Source organism: Dunckerocampus dactyliophorus, chromosome 14 (genome assembly GCF_027744805.1).
Source record: "Dunckerocampus dactyliophorus isolate RoL2022-P2 chromosome 14, RoL_Ddac_1.1, whole genome shotgun sequence".
NCBI classification, from domain to species: Eukaryota; Metazoa; Chordata; class Actinopteri; order Syngnathiformes; family Syngnathidae; genus Dunckerocampus; species Dunckerocampus dactyliophorus.
Genome location: NC_072832.1, coordinates 13,349,581 through 13,371,200, shown reverse-complemented (window position 1 = coordinate 13,371,200; position 21,620 = coordinate 13,349,581). Strand labels below are relative to the sequence as shown.

Genomic DNA, 21,620 nt, shown 5'->3' with positions numbered 1-21,620 from the left:
TCTAAATATAATTTATGTGGAAGAAAGGGCAACATGCACAACATATCGCAAGTTGTAACTGGGTTGTTTTCAATGTTGAGTTGTGTGTTTGTATTTATACCACAAGTGAATTGAACCGCTTCAAAATGTGCTCAATTGGCATACAGCGTGTCTGCCATACCGATTGGATATTACTGTTGGATATCACTATAAGCTCATAATAACACGGTTAAAATGTGATTGATATTTCCGCTACAATTAAAGAGACTAGTCTAAGTTAAATAGATTTCAGACATGTGTGGTATCTTTTAGCTTGATTTAAGTTTTCAGCTCATTTGAAGCTGTTAATGCATATATATATATATATATATATATATATATGTATATATGTATATGTATATATATATACTGTATATATATATGTATATATATATACTGTATATATATATATATATATATATATATAACCGTGTCTTGTTATTTCTAATAATAATAGTAGAAATGGGCATATTTGACACATAGTTGAAAATGGTGATTAATCACAATGAATTAATTTAAACACTGTGATTAATCTGATTGAAAATTGTAATCATTTGACAGCCCTACGCATTGCATTTGGATTAACCTTGTGCAGGGTGAAATGCCAGGCACCATCATGCATGCATGTCAGAGAGAAAAAGTAAAATGATCAAACTTCTCTAAAACAATGTTTAGTTAAGCAATGCAGTATGAAGATGATGACAATTATTGATTATGCCACAATTGAAATATTTTGGAACAAATCTGATTGTAATGCATTGTAACCATAGTCTGTGGATGTGAGGAATATATGCCATACCTCCTTGAGCTTGCCAAGCAGTAATATCTGACGGAGCTCATGTAAATGGTGGGTGGATGCTCCCATCACAAACCACACTGACCACACTAATGTTGACACTTCAGTTAAGTACCTGCTCTCGTCTGAGAAAAAGTTTCTTCACTAATGAGTTTGATGTAGTGTGCTCATTAGCTGTAACCTGAAGGGAGCTGTTCGTTCTGGCTGTGTAGCGGGTGGCTCTTGCCAAGTGTGCAAGGCTTGGAAGTCACAACAGATGTGGCTAGAAAGAGCAGGGGCAGTGGGTGGCAGCAGGGAAGCACTGGAACAGATGCCCGGGGCTAAGACCCTGAAAAAGGACTACAACATGCGAGTGGGACCAGGTTAATAATTTCCGCTCGGGGTCCTTCAATGTTTCTCGGCCAGTGTATGCAAAACATTGCTGGCTCACCTTGAATATCGAGAACATATGTATATTTACAATGACCATCTCATGGCTATAATATTTTTAGTAGCTGCAACTGATCAACATATTTTTAACGGTGTATGTATGGTACATATAATTAAATGTGATATGCACATTCATGCATGCTAATGTGTGGTATAATGAAAAGTGAAAGGCCCCAGTTAATGTTTATTGTAAAATGCCACACGACCCTGATAAAATTCATGCAGGGTTTAAGGCTTTTTCTCCCAACACAAACAGTTTGAGGAGAAAAGTAACTTAAAAGCTCTGCTCCCGTTTCACAACAAACAGTGAGGACGTTTGGCTAGAGGCAATAAACTATTAGCCCCGTCATATCTTCCGTTGCATGCATCTGCCACTCAAAATGCAAATTATTATTTTATGGCAATTTTATTTTGGGACATTCTTAGCCTATTTCTCTGCCGCTGTCCCCTGGCAGAAGCATGCTGTGTAGATTACTGGATGAGGGCAGTGAAGGCAACAGCCATTAATTAAAGATCCACAATGGCTCCTGAACGAAGAGTAACAGATCCATATACAAATTAATCACTCGGTCCGATTCCCACAGTAAGGCATTCCTTTCCTCAACTTCACAGTCCAGTCATGTCCTCTGTTGTTTACCGTGCTCCAGATCAAGAATTAAACCTGAATGAGAGAGATAAATCATGGTGGAGAAACACACAAACTCTGGTTGCAGGTTTATGTTGGAGAGGCAAACAGAAGGAGAGTGGAAAAAGGCTGTGGTCCGTTAATCAAGTTAAAAAAGATGGCTGCAGTTTTTTTTTTTTTTACAACTGGCCAAAATGATTGAAGGGTCACCTGATTTTTATTCACCTCTGCTCTCTCCCTTTTTTATGACCGCTACTTTAAGATAGATGAGATTTATTAGGGCAAATCCAAGGGAAATGGAGAGGAGGATGTTAGGGATCCAGGATTAGGCTGCTAATAGACTAGCTGCCCTGTGATTAATGTGTCTTATCAACACTCATCAGTCTTTCTAAATGAAGAAAGCCCTGACCCTGTCCAGACAGATAACACCAATTAGGCTAACTTCTCCATCGGACAATCATTAAATGGTTTCTGTGCATGTTTTTGTAAATGTTGTGAAGCCTGAAAACCAAGAGAAAAATATCCATTTGTCTGCGTTTTCAGGTACCATCTCTATCAACACCCTTCGTACTGCCTATACGGCCCCTGGAGAAAGTGAGATCCTGGATTTGGATGATAATCTTTACCTCGGAGGCCTGCCTGAGAATAAAATGGGCCTGGTGTTCCCCACTGAGGTGTGGACTGCTCTGCTCAACTATGGCTACGTTGGCTGCATACGCGATCTATTTATTGATGGACAGAGTACGGATGTCCGACGCCTGGCTGAAATTCAAAAGGCTGCGGGGGTCAAGCCCTCGTGCTCCAAGGAGCCTCCCAAACAGTGCCTGAGCAACCCCTGCCAAAACAATGGCATCTGCAGAGAAGGCTGGAATCGATATGTATGTGACTGCTCTGGAACTGGATACCTGGGTCGTTCCTGTGAAAGAGGTAGGACTTCCTGTTTGTCACCCCCTAGTACTGTATGTACGTATGTCGGGCGGCAGTGGCTGAGGATGTCGAGCAGGTCATCCAGAAGCCGGAGGGTTTGCTGGTCGAACCCAGCTTCCTCCATCGCAGTCACTGCTGTTGTTTCTTTGGGCAAGACACTTCACCCACATTGTCTCCAGTGCAGGCTACCTGCTGTATGAACGTGAATGAAGGTTAGACGGTGCAAATTGTCAGCCATGTTTCTGTCAGTCTACCTAAGGGCAGCTGTGGCTACCAATACCAATGTGTGTCTGCGGCGTGAATGAATACAGGTGGTCCTCGGTTTACAGTGTTCCGTACTATGTTTTGGGAACGCACTCCGTTAAAAATTTAATTTTGGTCTTCTAATACAAGACTTGCTTGAGAATTAGTTACAGTGAGTGCGACTAAAGAATACGGTAAGGCAGTGTGCGGCTGAACAGCTACACTGTCAAACCTCAGATTTCTACTGTTATCTATTATGCATTATATATTATGATTTATACTATTATACTATTTTTCCCATAGACAACAATGCAAATTGAAATAGTAAGTTCCAGAGTCAAACTTTGACAACATTAAACCCTTTAACTGTACAACTATGTTTTAAGTCATATTTTAACATTCTTAACTGTGTGTAAAGTGTCAAAAATAAGTTAACCACTGTATAATGAGAATATATACAACTAAAATGTAGCCAAATGAGATAACAAAACTATCTGAAACACAGCCAACACTGTCAAAACTACGGTGGCCGAGAAGTGTAAAACAAGTTAACAAAAAGCAAAAAAAAAATCACCCGGAAGGGTGAATGAACAAAAGCCCAGAGTTATTGGAAGTGATAACCTTTGGGCCAATCAGCTTCGGGGAGTTGATTCATTCCTTTTACGGTTACTGTTGGACTGTTGGACAAGTGCAAAACACTTTAACAAAAAGCAAAACAATGTACAATTAAACCACCTGGAAGGGGAATGGGGATTGTTATACCCTCATTCAAATGTTTGATGGACTCCTGTACTACATTTGTTCCTTCCATTACATTTAACAACTCCAACAACTGGCCACATGGGCAACAAAATCACGTCAAGCAGCTCAATTTTATGCCACTAAACGGGCAAAACATGATGCCAATGTCCTCCATTAACACCTGCCACAACTCCAAATGTCGCTTCCTGTCTGATTCGTGTGTTGCGATCCCCTCGTGGGTAGTCTGATTGTAATTTCTTTTACCTTTTGTTAAAATTGTTTGCACTTCTCGGCCACCAACATGAACCTGAAGAGGAATATACCAACTCCTCCTACAAGTAAACCTATAAGTACAAAACCTACAAGTAGTAACTCTCACAATCTCTTGTCTCATATGATGTTCAGCATCTTTGGAGGCATATTTTCCCCCCAAAATGTTAACTCCAAATTGTAGAATTTTAGATGTGTTTGACTTTGGAGGTTGCACAATGCATTTTTTTTTTCCTCCTTTAGAGTTTGAGGTGAAAAGTGTTGCTCGACCAAAGCCAGCAGGTGCTTCTTTTTTTTTTGTCTTTTTAATCCAATATTCTGATATTGGAGCATAGACAAAAACAGGCTGAAAATGATTTGAAGAAAAGATTGTTCTAACGCGCCACTGCGCGGTAGAGAGAAAAAGTCAGGGTTTGTGGAGCGTTGAGTGTCTGACTGTGTTGAATGGCAAGTGACTGATGCGCGGCTGAGACACACTAGTGGTCACATCCAGCATGCACAATAGCCTGCAAATTGGCTGTCTTCTGTTAACCTTTTAACTCATCAAACCACTCGCCTGTGCTGAGATCTGGCACAGAATACTCATCATTTCTCCTCCAGAGGAGACAAATAGGAGTGAGTGAAGTCTTATGGTTCTATATCTTGGCTAACTCTGCTATTTATTAGTCTATAAGCTTTATTACATAAAAACATTATCCCAAACAGTACTAAAATGCTCTCTACTGGGGATAATTTATTTATGGTTGAGTTATGAATCCATAGTTTTGATCGACCTCTCTGAATTCCAGAGATATGTCTTTGGGTTTCATGGAGTGCAAAGCTCAGCAAGGTTGTGGCAGTGCTTTTCTGCTGATATCAGCTTGTTGGCCTTTGACCAGCAGATTACTCTTTGACTTGTTTGATCAAAATCTAGCTCGATCAAAACAACAACTAGCCGTGTGAGAGGGCCAAGTCATTTCTTGGGCTGTACTTGAATGTTCTGGCTTATTGACATAAGCAGACTGTGTGACTAAAGTGTAGTACCAATATAGTTTATATTGCATTTTGAAATATGAATAGCTTGCATCATGAGGATATATGTGTTTCTATTCAATATTTTTTCATTCATGATGTGTTTTTCTACTTTCCATGGATTAATACTAGCAAACAAAGACACGGGGGAATGTGGATGTTTACTTTATTTAAAAGTACTGAGCAACAATAGTGCTTGGCAAACCAATTAAAATATGCATAATCAAGGCAAATGTCAAAACGAGTGAGGCATGTGACAATGTTATCATGGTGCGGTGCACTTCAGGTTATCTCACTGGAAAACATTCCGCATTGCTATCATAGATTTGATGAAAACATGGATAGTTGCAAAAGGACCTTTTATTGTGTAAAAAAATGGCTTTATTGTTTTGGACACCAAAGCAGAGAATTTGATCTTTCCGTTCATTCATCCATCCAAGGTAATTAGTCATTTGTCTTTCATTTTCACGCTTAACGTATCTCAAAACTGAGTAGTCAGCCTACAGCTTGGAATGCACTAAAAATAAGCCATTATTGCCTAAATATCTGGCAACACAAATGAGCACACATCACAGTAAAAATGTCCAAATTGTGTCAAAAGTGTCATATATTGTTCTCTAGCACTGCCTTAATCCTCTTGGACATGGACTTTACCAGAGCTGCACAGGTTGTTACTACAATCATTTGCAGTCTAGTGCTTCGCATGTTGGCCACACAGTCAGGAGATTGGGAAGACCTGGGTTCAAATCTCCATTGGGCATCTCTGTGTTTGCATGTTCCGGGTTTTCTTCGGGTACTCCGGGTTCCTCCCACATTACAAAAACATGCATGACTTTAAATTGACCATTAGATTTGTAAGAAGGAAAACACATTATATAGGAGATTTATAATGTGAGATTTATTATACAATAAAAACAAAGAAGCAGAAAATGCGTATAAGATGTACAAAGTTAACAGATATCTTAAGAGTATGTAAGAGAAAATACTGTAGTAATCTATTAGACAAGAACAAAAAGAACATTAGAGCAACATGGGACATTCTAAAAAATATTATCAGGAATAGATCCAAGAAAGCAGATTACCCTGAATTACTTTATGCTTGTAAATTGCCAAAAATTTGGATATGAACGAAGTAGTTGAAATGTTTAATAAATACTTTGTAACTATCGGACCAAATTTGGAAGAAAGAATCCCAAAAAACTAATCAGCAAAAGTAGGGAATGAAAGTACACACAGGAATCCTAACTCTTACGTTCCTCACTGGTGTGACAAAAAAAAGAAATAGCAAAGACTGACTGACTGTGACTGTAATGGAATTGACATGGGAACAATAGAAAAGGTCATTAATGAGATTGCGGAACCGTTGACGTACATTAGTAATTTATCATTTCGTACTGATGTATTTCCAAACAAAATAAAAATAGCTAAAATAGTACCAATTTTAAAAAATGGAGACAAACATCAATTCACTAACCACCGACCATTTTCCTTATTACCACAATTTTCTTAAATAATGGAAAAGCTATTCAACTACAAGTTAGATAAATTTATAAATAACAAAGAGTTACTCACGGACAGCCAATATGGATGCAGAGCTAACATTTCCATGGCACTAATTGAAATAACCGCGGAAATTACCAACGCTATAGACCGTAGAGAGTGTGCAGCTGCAGTATTTATGGATTTGACAAAAGCATTAGATACAATTAATCACAATATCTTAATTAACAAATTAGAAATGTATGGAATCAGAGGGTTAGTCTTGAACGGAGTAAAAAGCTGCTTAGCAAACAGGAAGCAATATGTGAAGCTAGGAGAACATATATCTGCCAGCTTAAATATATCATATGGCGTACCCCAAGGGTCAATACTGGGGTCAAAACTGTTTAACTTATACATAAATGACATCTGTAAAGCCACAAAAGACCTAAAGCTAGTATTATTTGCAGACAATACTACCGCATTCTGTTCTGGAGAAAGCACGCTAGAGCTAATGAAAACAAATCACAGATGAAATTACTATACTAAAAAGATGGTTTGATTTAAAACATATCATCCCTCAACCTAAGTAAAACTAAAGTAATACTATTTGGTAACAGGAGAAAGGATAGTTAGGGGCAAATACAAATAGATGGCGTGGACATTGACAGAGTGAATGAAAATAAATGTCTAGGCGTGATAATGGATGACAAAACGAGTTGGAAATCCAGCATTAAAAATATACAATATAAAGTGGCAAGAAATACTTCTATACTGATCAAGCAAAATTCGACCAAAAATCACTCCACACTCTGTATTGTTCTCTAGTCTTGCCATATCTAAGTTATTGTGCAGGGATACGGGAAAACAGCTATAAAAGTAGACTTCTCTCACTCACTGTACTAGAAAAAAGATCACTAGGGATAATTCATAAGGCTGCTTATAGAGAACACACAAACCCTTATTTCTAAAATCACCATTATTCAAATTTGCTGACCTAGTAGACTTTCAAACTGCTAAAATTATGCAACAAGTAAAGATCTCAAACAATGCACTAAAACGACCCGTTTCAAGAAATAGTACAAGCATTCGATGTTAAGAGAAATACTATGCTAAGCCATAAAACAACGGCACTTTATGCAATTAACAGCAATTTGTCTGTACAGATTTGCAAACTTCAGCGTCATTGTAATATTGTAATATTGCTCATCACTTCTCGTGTTATTCAGAACTGGCAAAGGGAACATGTCGAATGAAAAATGAACAAATGTATCAGCAATTGATGTGAGATGTACTAGTAATTGTGAAATGTATTAGCAATTTGATGCAAAACAAAGAGGGGGTAGGATTGGATGATTGGATGATTGGATGATCTGCTTCATCCTTCTTCTTTTGAGCATGTGGAACTGTGAATTGTGATATGTGATGTATACTGAAGTGAATAGAATGTTCAAATAAATCAAACCATGACCATGGCCATGACCATAACATCAACTGCTTGTATTATTTCTTGAAATCGCTCATGTTAGTGCTCTGTCCTTGCTCAATCTGTTCCATAATTTGATTCCACATACTGAAATGCTGAAGGTTTTTAGCGTTGTTCTCGCGTATAAATGATTTAGGTTTAATTTTTCTCTGAGGTCATATTTTTGCTCTCTAGAGGATTTGTATGTTCTCGATCCGTGGCATTATGGATTATCCTAACTGATTTTTTTTGCAGTACCTTTAGCAAATGAAGTGTACTTTTATAGTTATTTTCCCATATCGCCACACAATAAGTTTGATTTTTTTACTGAATTTCTCTCAGTTCATTTTCACTTTATATAAATTTCTATTTATTTTAAAAAGTCCTCCGCCAACTGTCTCTGCAGGATGAAGAACAGACAAAAGTTGGAAGTTTCTTTAAAGCAGAACAAGATGAGTCTAATAATAATCTTCTTCAGTGCAGTCGCTCACTGGCTAGCTGTCTACCTGGAAAAGAACCACTACATTGATACCACGGTGCTGAAGGCAGGGATTCCAGGCTTCTCCGGTTGTTTACAACACACAGTATGATATGGCATCAAATCCAAGCCGCCAAAACGGATAGAAAAAATATCCATGTTGTGTTCTTGGACCTCACCAATTCCTCACAGTCCTCTCTGGATGGCTTTCAACTTTTTCAGTGTGCCAGAGGCAATCACAGGCCTCATCAAATCCTACTTCCAAGATGTACCGCTATGCGTGTACATTTTTGAGTATAGCACAGGATGGCTACGACTGGAAAAAGGGATAATGGAGGATGATCTCACCACTGGCCTTCATGATGGCTACGGAGGTCATCATTCGAGCCTCCTGGTGAGTAAGAGGACAGAAACCGGGTCTCCGTCTCCGTCCCATCAGAGCGTTTATGGACGACATGACCATACTCACCACAACCAAGGAATAACGACTGCTGAGCAAACAAAACCTAGCAAGTCCAGGAGTATTTCAGTCGTCAATGGGAAGTTGTCAGGTCAGCTGTTCTACGTTGGCGAAGAACCCGTACCAACAATATCAGAAAAGCCAGTCAATAGTCTTGGGTGTTGATATATTGTAATGCCATCCTCAGGGACACAGAACAGGTGGACCAGTTTGGCAGGACAGCATCAGTGGACTGGAGACCATGCTCTCAGGCAGGCTGAAGCTGTGGTATCTTCCGTTCTGGCTGCGACCCAGGCTGATGTGACGTCTTACCATCTATGAGGTCTCAGCCTCAAAGTTGAAAAAACTGGAAAGGTTGGTCAGCTCATTTGCCAAAAAGTGGCTGGGATGCCTCAGCAACATTCAGCAACATCGGGCTATATTGAAGAGGTGTCCTGGAGCTTCCTGTTTCCAGCCTTGCAGAGTTCAAATATCCCAAAGTAAGGTTGGAAATGACATTGACAGCATCCTGTGACCCATGTGGAGCTCAAACAGCTCCTACCCTGGTGACCAGAAGGAAATGGACCCCATCTGCAGCTACTCAGCAGGCAAACACAGATCTCAGGCACCGAGACATTGTTGGCCTTGTACAACAAGGGAGAGGAGGCCTTGGCCTTGGAGAGGGCTGACTATCATGGAAGAGGGCAGCTCCAGCTCAGCGCTGACACCTGGTCGTCGAGGAGGTGAGGCGGCAGGAGTACCAAAAAGATGTGCAAAGGCTGTCTCGCAAGCGAAGTAAGGACAATGGATGAGATGGGAGAGAGTTGAGAGGAGAAAGTTCTCTTGGAATGAGCTTTTGGAAGCTTTTTTTCATCAGCTTTATCCGACAGGCCACGTAAGATGTCTTTCCTACCTACAGTATAAACCTCAATCAGTGGTCCGGAAAAGAGCCAACCTGTCCCCTCTGTCTTTCTCCAGCCAACCTGAAACAGGTTCTGGTTGGCTGCAAGACAAGCCGTTTACAAGTCCACTTGACCTGGCGGCACAACCATGTCCTCAAGTACCTAGTAGCTACTAAGGAGACCAGACAAACAAAGATCAATGCCCTGCCTCCTGCCCCTCTTACTGTGTCTGGCATCTGCAAGCCCATTCAAGCTGCAAGAAGGTGCAACACTAGCTGAAGTCTGTACAACATTAAACATTAGCCATCTTGGAGGGGCATGTGAGTGGGAGTTCTTGGTAGATCTGAACCAAAGGCTCTGTTTTCCATCTGAGATTGCCATAACAAACCTCAGACCAGACCTTGTGCTCTGGTCCTCCACAATTCAGAGTTTACATCATTGAGGTAGCCGATGCCGAGAAACGTGAATGGAGAACCAAGGTTTGCCCCGCGGCTTTGTTGCCAAGTCTACCATCAGGCTGCTTAATGACTTTGGAATTTGAGGCCAAGCCCAACGTCAAACAATCAAAGCTGTCTCAGGTGCAGCAGAGGATTCTAGTCAGTAGTGAGACATTTCCTGGGCCCCAAAGTAATATCAAGGGCACAGAAGAGTTGAAAGCAGAGGAGGGCACACCTGTGACACCAGGTGTTCCCGAAGAGCCCTCTCCTTCATTGAAACACCAATGAAGGAGGGTGCCCACTGGACTGCACACTGACTAATCTAAAGTATATCCAAGTTTTATTTCATATGTAGTGTGTGCTTTGAGAAGATATACTCTAATGTTGAAATGCGAAGGGTGTACTAACATTTCTGACAGTAATCCCTCCTTTATCTCGGTTAATTGGTTCCAGACCTGACCATGTGATGCCTTATTTATAAATTATATATTTTTGTAATTAGAGCATAGAAAACCTCTTTGTGACCTTCTCGTACACATTGTAAGGGCAAATAATCCATTTAAGACATCAATAGGACTCGTGCTCGTGTGTGTTGCTGTAAATGTGTTCCGGTGCTAGGGGAGCTGATTGGGGCGACAGGAAGTGACATTGGGGGTTCAGAGTTGGGTTTCAGCTTGCCGTGGGTTACAGCCGCAACAGTAGCCTGTGTTGGGGACTATTGTGCCTGTTATGAGAGAGTTCACACCTGCAGTAAAAGCCTGTTGTACCCTGATCAATTCTGGTGCTTGTGTACCTCACCGAACATTACAGACACCTAGTGACCACTGTAGAATACTACATACCATCACAACTTCTTTGAAAGTCTTTGAATGTATCTTCTGAATGCCTTATGTTTGTATTTTAGTTCATTTAGCTGATTTTATGTTTAAAAATGCTTAATTTTGGTAAAAAAATGTAAACGTTTCTTAAATATGCATCTTTTTTGAATAATAACAGGTCTCATTCAACCACAAAACAGCATGATTTATCAATGTAGTTTGGAAAAACCATGATAGAGTGGAGCTGTGAAATTTGCAGTATTTGTGACACGCTGGAGCAGTTGGAAACGCTTTGAGGGGTAATGTGCAGGGGTGTCCGGGGGGAAGGTCACACTGTGCATCTATCCTTCCTATCTCTATGCTGTGGGAATTAAACCTTGTCCAGGCTGAAACAGTTACATTGTTACCTAGAAATGAACATGCTCAAACCAACTAGAGAGATCCAAACACCAATAATATCAAGATTTATGATGTCTAGTATGATGTCTAGTCTAGTATGATGACTATGACAGCACAGTACAATCTTTTTAATGGAAGACTTTTGAGAGAGAACGTCTGATGAATGTGCCAGTTCATCATTGCTCTGCTTTTCCTCCACATGTGTGCTCCAATTCAGGCTAATGAGATGACAGGAATATGGGCAATGTACACAAGGCAGGCGGCGTAGACACTGGATACACATAGTAACGTTTCTGAAAGATAATTACTTATCTGGAGAGCGTTCTTTGGGTTCACATAGGCAGTGTTCACTTTGACTTGGAAAACGAAATCTCTGCATCTTCACAGCCATGAGTTCTTTATCGTGGTTATCGTGGCTTTCTCATTCCACATTCAAGTGTCTTACTGTGTTTTGGCCTGTGCACTCAACTCTCTTGTTTTCTGGCTGTGTCTGCTCAGTGTACGACACTGGCTTTAGTGTGCAAGTGAGTGGGAGTAGCGGTATGGCCTGCTGCCAGCTGTTTTGATGGCTCCAGATTGCCACGATGCCGGTCGGATGCAGCAGGCACCAGTAGGCAGAGGAGCTGTCAAAAGAATTACCCCAGCTCTCACTTTTCCAAGCATGGTGTACCCCCCGGTGGCAAACTACAGCAATTACATATGGTGTAGGCGGAGGACGACGACAATGTAGCTGTCGGAACAGGGGGTGGGGTTAGCAAAGAGAGGCATGAAGCTATTTGCCCCATTTTGAACGACTTTAATTAAGCAGACAAAGCAGTTTTGCCCGTGCATCCCAAATGTCTACCCCTTCATTGTTAATCCAGATGCTAATTAGCCAAAATATTAGTGTAAGGCCAAGGCCGCTTACCAGATGGCTTGTTGCCTGACATGCACATATTCCCTAATGAGATATGACATTCTGGATATCTGTGTGCAGCCAACACCTGCATTAAATGCACACTGTTGATCAAAATACAGAAGGCTGTTCAGGTATGCAGCTCAGCATACTGTATGTGCTAAGTACACATACACATGCACTTTGCAGATAGCTGCACATGGCAGTAGGTCACTGCTCTCATGTGTGAATGACTGCATAACTGTAATTGTAATGCATAATTAAGTCCAGGTATGGGTGCATAAAATTGCAATATGTTGCTGCCGAAAATTTGCATAACCTGCCAAGATGTCCACATGTGCAGTATCAACAACGATTTAACACAGTGCACTGCAATGCAAATTAGCATACTGTACGCTTTATGGACAAACTGTGTTGTGCTAGCTCACTTTTTCAGCTTTTCAGACAATCAGCCTAGCCAAGCAAAAGTTAAAAGGGGTTTAATATTGTGACGGGTGATGTGCCTGATTTTTTTAAAGTACCCTATTTATGCAAAATTGAGTTTTTAATTATATAAATATAAAAGCTTATTTATGAAACATTTATATTCTCCCTAACTTGTTTGCTCCATTTTGGATAGAAAATGGTCTTAAATGGTTGGTTTTGAAGTTCTATGTATTTATGATGCGGCAAAGAAAACAAAAAGTCCTTTTCATAGCCTGCCCTGGCGCACGCCCACTACTTCATGGAGGACCACTTTGTCAACAAACACAAAGGCTTCGCTACACAGCTTAAAACAAAACCAAGTGCAGAGCTACATAATTGTACAGAGTGCACAAATGGATTTCATGGAGTCAAACGCTGTCAGAGACAAGTGTGGACAAACACAGCTCATTAGCATTAAAGTATCTCACGAAAAGTGGGGGTCTACTGTGATGTCAAATTAGTTGGCTATAGCACCCTTCAGCAATGAGTACAGCAGCACAGGCTTTTTGGTTGTAAAGCACGGAAACTGTGATGTTAGAAGAGAGGAGTTATGGTTTCAGTGGCTCTAAATAGGGATAAAAATAGTCACATGGCTTTTCTATTAGATCAAGTTTGCCCTTTGTACAAGAAACCATCATTTTTCAACAGTCTAAAGATTCAGGCTTCATTTTGATTGGTTTTCATGCTATTGTTTTGATAGCTCCACATTCCTGAAGAGTGATTGGACACAATAATCCCGTTTTTAGCTTTCCATTTGCACAAACTCAGTGGCCATGCTGTTACCATACTGAGCTAACACTGATAGAGAAAGATACTAATCCCTTCACTTGAATAATTTACTTTACACATATGTAACTTTAAGAAGTCCACTTCTCAGATTGTGTGCATTCCAAGAATGCTGCACTAAAGAGGACAGAGTCTTTGAATTATTTATGCTATTCGGTTGTGGTTTCCTCCTGTTTATCCCAAAAGTTGGACATATATTTTCCGAAAGCCTTTGGCAGTTGTTCCCCAGCAAAATGTAAATTGGATTGGTCGCAGTGCCCTGATACCTTGGCATGCACATCACAATCCTGTGACATGCAGCTGACAGCTCCCCTCCTGCAGAGCCTCTTCTCCTGAGGGGAGTACGGAGGGAAAGAGAGAAAAAAGTGTGTACTGTCTCCCCTTTCTTCCCCTTGTTAGTATCAAAGCCTAATTTGTCACATCACACACATACTGTAGCAAACACATGCTGACTCCTGTGAAAGCATGCAGAACAATGGTGTTTTGTGTTTTACAAGGAGGGAAAATGAATGCTTGGTTTAGTTTGGTGGCTTCCATCTGCCCTGTGACAGCCTCCTGTTGGGCGCATTGACAGCCTCATTCTGCTCAATTTATTTAGATAGTAAACATGGGAGGGCCGCTGAAAACGACTGCGCCTTCGGTATTGCATTTTTGAGTGGTGTTCACTTTGGATTAGGAAATGATTCCCACACATTTTAGTCTCCATATTGTCAAATATATCTTGGCTTGAGAGTTGATATACTGCTTAAAACACCTGTGGTGATGATACATGTTAGGAATGAGCATAATAGCTATATTATAAATACAGTGGAAGCGTGTGTGTGTGTGCAATATGCTATGTCTAATCACTGCAACACTCATTACTCTTCATCGTTGTGAGTTCATTGTCAGTACTCCCCCATTATTACAGCTAGGTTCAGTTATGTCTTTAAACTGATTATTATTTATTCACTGTTATACTAATTATGTGATTATTATTTATTATGAAGAAAAACCCTGACAGTTATATTACTACACTGTTACATTAGCTTATCATTTTCCATTGTATCATTTTCCGATGTATCAACTGCTAAAGACTGCATCGGAATACAGGAATTGAATAATTGCATTGCAATTGATGTGAAATGGACAAGATGTAGGATTAAATATGCTTTGCTTCTTCCTACTCCTTTTGGACATGTGGAACTGCGAATTGAACTATGTGATTTATTGCATTGTAACTTGTATGCATGTTCAAATCAAATTAAACCATTGTCATTACCAAGTTTGTGAGTGAAACAGTATCAGTGTGGCTCTTTCGCCCCTCCTGTTCATTTATCCATTTCATTCATCATTCATATGTACACTATTTTGCTTTGTTTAAAAATTTTCTCGATAAAATGTGTTTTGTTTTGTGTTTGTTTTCGTGTTTGTGTCTGGAACTGACATATACTGTATCCATATATATCCATATATATATGGATATATATATATATATATATGTGTGTGTGTGTGTATACAGTAAGTATTTGGCTGTTGATCCATCCATCTTCTATGCTGCTTATCCTCACTAGTGTTGCGGGCATGCTGGAGCCTATCCCAGCTAGCTTCGGGCGAGAGGCGGGGTACACCCTGTACTGGTCGCCAGCCAATCGCAGGGCACATATACACAAACAACCATTCACTCTCACATTCATACCTATGGACAATTTAGAGTTGCACATTAATTGGCAATTGTATGTGTTTTTTTTTAAATTTGGGAGAAAACCCACACACGCACGGGGAGAACATACAAACTCCACACAAAGATGCCCAGCGGAAATTCAAACCCAGATCTTCCCGATCTCCTGACTGTGTGGCCAACATGCTAACCACTAGGCCGCCGTGTTGATTTGGTCACTGTATAAAGAAGTACAGTACAGCATGACGTCTTGGGCAGCTCAATGCCACACCGACATTAAAACAGGAGTACAGACCAGAAAGAGAGAGAGAGATTATATAATCTAATTTAAAATGTTAATGGATTCATTGATTAATGTTTTTGCATTGTCGATCAAGGAAATGCTCATCCCTTGTGACAGGGTTCTATTCATAAAGTATACAGTATATTTCCCCAAATATTTTGGATTGTATATTCTTCAGCACATTAGTTTTTTTTATTCATTTCTTGAAATACTAATGGGTTCTCTATAGGCTTGGGCATTTCAAATTTTCATAGCAGGAATTCTGTATGTGGCCTAATCTGTCATCCGTTGTTAAGCAGCATTGACTATCACGTTCAATTTTTCCAGGTCTAACATGAATGCGAACAAAAGTTACTGTTTACTCATATGTACAGCGAGAATGTGACAAGAGAATACATCAAATAACCGAACCAACAGTGTGTGTAAAAACTGGCTAGCAGAAGAGTAAATATCTTCTGGGACTGAGCACTTTTCAAGTACAGTCTTAGGACTTTGAACTTTCTTGAATTTCCAAATGCCAGGCTTTGCTATAGCAGCCAGGCAGGAAGCATTGTAACTCGTTTGTCAGCCCCACGCTGCTGTCATCTGCAGGGTACCCCAGGAGGGGGCGTGGACAAATTGGATTTGGGTGAGAAATGTGACTGAGTCACCCCAGAGGGGATGGATGTGACATGTGGCTTTGTGTGACGAGGAAGTGGTGATGAGGTGGTGTGTGAAAACATTCATACCCTATAACCCAAAAACTCTCCCTCTCCCGTCCCTGCAAATTTCTGTCTTGTCTCAGATGTGCAAGAACAGTAATGGTTTTGTTATTGGGTTGTGGTTTAGTTACTGTCCTGAAAAGGCTGTTACAAACTCCTGCTAGCTTTAAACAATCTCTGTGGCATTTCACCAGACAGCTGCCTAATGCTTTGAGTAAATGCAGTGGCCTCAAGCAGGCGTTCAAAATTCAAGGCCCATGGACAAACACAAATCATGTTGCTCTTAATATATCTTGCCTCAATCAATGTCCCTATGTAGTTTGTTGTTGTCACGCACCAAACGTGTGGTTACAATGCTTCAGCGACTATTTATTGATTTGGTGATTTCCCTTCCTGTTTGTGTTCATGGAATCCGATCCTGTCATCACATGCGCCATCTGTGCTTTCACCCATTCACTCCTAAACTGGCAAGCATTTGATTGGATCTCAGAATCTTTACAAATGCACTCACTCGCTTTTTAGACACCCTTTTTTTGAGACATGGAGGAGCAATCAGCCACTTGTATTCTTTGTTATTGGCAATGCACCAATGTCTTTTTAAGCACATCAGCAAAGCTCTTTCTGGCTGAGAGGCACAAGCAGAAGACCATGTTCCCATTGGTCTTCCTCATCTGCCTAGTTTAATCATTCCCGTTTGCATTTATATGGCTTGAGCATCTCAGCCCAGGCTCTGTAAGTATACACAGTTGTTTCCTTCGGGTGACTTTATTTCATCAAGTGAGTCAGGATCTAGAAATTGCATTCCCCTCTGAAATTGCATATACATGCTAAGAGATGGTGTTTCAGAACACAAGTATACACACGTAGCTTCCTTGGGATGACTTTATTCAAGAGTGAGTCCGAAATTGCATGTACAAATGCTAAGTGAAGATGTTTCAGAACAAAATGGCCAGAGAAAAGACAATTACAGCACGAACACTAAATAATAACCCATATCACAGCTTATCACATAATTTACATACAAACTACATTATAACAATGCCTTCTAGGGTCACCTTGTCAACCATTGCTCCAAGCATGCCAAGCTAATGTCATAAGAGATGGATGGGATGCCAGTGGATTCTCAATCCCACTGACATACCTTCCATAGAGGAAGCGGAGTCTGAGGACACAAACGCAGACAGTTCCATCACCGTGGCTGAGTTATCTGGGGCAGTCAGAATGCCCCCCAGTGGCAAAGCTCCGGGAGTGGACGAGTTTCTCCCTGAATTCCTTAAGGCTCGGGATGTTGAGGGACTGTCTTGGCTGACACGTCTCTTCAACATTGCGTGGAAGTCGGGAACAGTACCTCTGGATTGGCAGACCGGGATGGTGGTCCCCCTTGTCAAGAAGGGTGGCCGGTGGGTGTGTTCCACCTACGACCATTAGTCGAACCTCAGCTACGGGAGGTGCAATGTGGTTTTTGTCCTGGTCGCGAAACACTGGACCAGCTCTACACCCTTGCAAGGGTACTGGAGGGTACTTGGGAGTTTGCCCAACTGGACTACATGTGCTTTGTGGACTTGTAAAAGGCATTCGACCGTGTCCCTCGCGGTGTCCTCGGGTGCTCCGGGAGTATGGGATTGGTGGCGCTCTACTACGTGCCATTCGGTCCTTGTACAACCGGAGCAGTAGCCTGGTTCGCATTGCCAGCAGTAAGTCATGCCTGTTTCTGGTGAACGTTGGCCTCCGCCAAGGCTGCCCTTTGTCACCGATTCTGTTCAGCATTTTCACGGACAGAATTTCTAGGCGCAACCAAGGGGTGGAGGGAGTCCAGTTCGGTGGCCTTAGGATCTCGTGTCTGCTGTTTGCAGACGATGTGGTCCTGATGGCCTCATCGAGCTGTGACCTTCAGCGTTAACTGGGACAGTTTTCATCTGAGTGTGAAGCTTCTCGGATGAGACTCAGCCCTTCCAAATCTGAGGCCATGGTTCTCAGTCGGAAAAGGGTGGATTGCTCCCTTTTGGAATGAGGTCCTGCCCCAGGTGGAGGAGTTCAAGTATCTCGGGGTCTTGTTCACGAGTGGGGAAAGGTTGGAGCGTGAGGTCGATAGGCGGATCGGCGCAGCGTCTGCAGTAATGCGGTCGCTGTACCGGACCGTTGTGGTGAAGAGAGAGCTGAGCCGGAAGGCAAAGCTCTCAATTTACCGTTCGATCTATGTTCCCACCCTCACCTATGGTCATGAGCTTTGGGTCGTGATGGAAACAACAAGATCTCAGATACAAGCGGCTAAAATGAGTTTCCTCTGTAGGGTAGCGGGACTCACCCTAAGAGATAGGGTGAGGAGCTCAGTGATCGGGGAGGAGCTCAGAGTAGAGCCGCTGCTCCTTCACATCGAGAGGAGCCAGTTGAGGTGGCTCGGGCATCTAGTCCGGATGCCTCCCAGAAGCCTCCCTGGTGAGGTGTTCTGGGCAGACCTTAAAAAAACACTCCAATGCAGCCACATTGGAGTGTTTTTTCAACAATTCTGCAAAGATGAGTGGGCCAAAATTCCTCCACAGCGCTGTAAGAGACACATTGCAAGTTATCGCAAACGCCTGATTGCAGTTGTTGCTGCTAAGGATGGCTCAACCAGTAAATAGGTTTAGGGGGCAGTCTTTTGTTTTTCTCCCTTAATAATAAAAAAAAATAAAAAATTAAAAACTGCGTTTTGTTTTCAGTTGTGTTGTCATTGACTAATACTTAAATTTGTTTGATGATCTGAAACATTCAGTACAGTAGTGTTCAACTGATGCTCACGAGGGTATGATACCAGTCTGTTCCAACGCTGCTTTTATGCCGACAGGGGAGGTTGTATGTAATCCAGAAAAGTTGGAACCTGTTGTATACCAGCTGTCAAGGCTTGTTCAACCTTTATTGCTGAGAACAGTTTTACATTTTTAACCCTTTTTGTGGGCCTGAAAAGGCATTTTTACATATCCTGAAATATACATTATTTGTCAGTTTTGGGTAACCTTAACATTTTTTAACCTCTGGCAGTTCACCACTTACCTTTATATTATTTCAAGCTATTCATTGGACTTGAATGACTTCAAATGCAATGAATAACTGGAAATGCTTGTCCGGTCCTGATTTTACTGAAACTGACAACACTGTAACACATACATCTTGTTTTTCGTCATTTTGTTTGCAGAGGCGACCATCCTCAGCTATGATGGCAGCAAGTTCATGAAGGTCCAGCTGCCGGTGGTGATGCACACGGAAGCTGAAGATGTGTCTCTACGCTTCCGTTCCCAGCGAGCCTATGGCATCCTAATCGCCACCACCTCTCGGGACTCGGCCGACACACTGCGTCTGGAGCTGGAGAGTGGACGCGTCCGGCTGACTGTCAATTTAGGTACTGTGTATCCTGTGCAGCAGAAAAGTCATGTGTCACACTGAGCTAAATTAAGCCTGACAAGTCTGTCAAATGCACCTCCACACCCACCACCACATGCACTCTACCTCACACATATAATTATGCTGTTCACATTCTTGAATAGAAGGAGATGGTGTAAAAGCTTTCAATGGCAAGAGTCTGCGGCTCTTTGCTTACTGCCAGATAATCACACAGCTGCCTTTGCCCAGCAGGGAATGTTATAGACACCAATTCCATCATCTTATTCCACAATTAGTGTCCTTAGGACCTTTACAGTGCACTTGCCACTGTATTCTTTTCTAATACAGTTTCATTTGCAGTTATATCCAATTCCTAAAACATCCACTAAAGGGTACAGGAGTATCCTATCACAGCTCCTCATGTGATGCAGTTCTCATCTATGGGGCAACCATTGCACTGCACCTGTTACATTGTTGTTGTTTTTTAAGCAATTCACTTCATTGAAGACAATGCCAGATTGAAGACAAACGTACAGCATGTTTACACGTTTGCACTGATTTTTTGCACAGGTGATAGATGTCTATTACAGTAGTACCTCCAAAGACGAACACAATTAGTGATATTGGTTGACTTCCAAGTTGCAATAAAAAAAAAAAAAAATCCGCATGGTATCCACCATCTTAAAGCCTCTAATAACTCTACAGGCAATATTTTAAATGACGTTTTTTACCACTATGAACTGTTACACAAATCATACAAAAAGAGAACTTAGCCATTGTGTAGCACAGACAAATACAACTGAAATAAAGTAAAACAACTCACCTTTTCATTATGCCTGACAGAGACTATTGCAGAGATAGCAGGAAGGGATAGAAGAGCACAATATTAAGAAACTTAGTATACTTTACCAACTTTATTTATTAAGCCCTTTGACAACAACCACAGCCCAAAACAAAGGGCTGTACTATACTAAAAAAAAATAATAAAATAAAATAATAATAAATAATGAAACAATTAATAATATATAAAATGAAATATAATAAGGCCCTAAGTCAAATAAAAATTAGTTCATGCAAGGTTAAAAGCCAAGCAGTGAAAGTGGGTTTAAAGATGAGGGACCAGGCAGGCCATCAGGGTGGAGCAGCTCAAAGAGGTAAGGTGGTGCAAGATCATTTCAATATTTTAAAATAAATACAATTTAAAAATAAATACTTGAACTTTAAATTGTATGACTTCTGGGATGTTGGACTTTGGAGGTTCCACTGTACTGCTTTCTACTGGCTAAACAGAAAAAAAGCTTCCACAAAAAAGGAACACAGTCTACAGTGTATTAGATCAACGGAATAATAACAAACTACCCATAAAATAACAGGTTTTTCTCTTTTGCTTCTGCATCATCTAATCACTTTGTCTACAAGTACAAGACTCTCTCGTCAATCCTTTTTAAAATCAAAGCATTCCCTGTAAGGGCAGGCAAGTGTTGGTCTCTGTCTGTTTGCTCCCACTTTTCTGCTGCGGTTGACAACACACGACAGGCAGGGCCAAAAGGGAAGGCAGGAAGGGGGGTTTCGAACTGGGTCACCTATCACAGAGCACAACATGAGCTTCAGCTTTTGCTACCAGGGAGGTAAAAATGAAAAAGTAAGATAAAGCCTGTGTTCCCAGGGTTTACTGTAAGTCACTCATGATAGTTGAGAACTAGAGCTACTGTGGTAGAATTACGACCACTCTATATATCCAACCATTTTCTATGCCGCGTATCCTAATTAGGGTCGCGGGTATGCTGGAGCCTGTCCCAGCTGACTTTGGGCGAGAGGCGGGAACTCTGGACTTGGTCCCCAGCCAATCGCAGGGCACATATAGACAAACAATCATTCACACTCACATTCATACCTATGGACAATTTAGAGCCTCCAATTAACCTAACATGCATGTTTTTTGGAATGTGGGAAGAAACCGGAGTACCCGGAGAAACCTAAGACCACTCTACTACAC

At 41.2% G+C, this 21,620-nt stretch overlaps 1 protein-coding gene across 20 annotated transcripts in view; it reads left to right on the top strand.

Moving 5' to 3' along the window:
• The window catches only part of LOC129193610 (neurexin-1a-like), a 310,368-nt gene that overhangs the window by 128,186 nt on the left and 160,562 nt on the right, over nt 1-21,620 (top strand). For all 20 annotated transcript variants that reach the window (XM_054797924.1, XM_054797923.1, XM_054797932.1 and 17 more), the window contains 2 exons: nt 2,412-2,795; nt 19,440-19,643. In XM_054797924.1, coding sequence (XP_054653899.1) covers nt 2,412-2,795; nt 19,440-19,643 — 588 coding nt within the window. The remainder of the gene's footprint in view (nt 1-2,411; nt 2,796-19,439; nt 19,644-21,620) is intronic.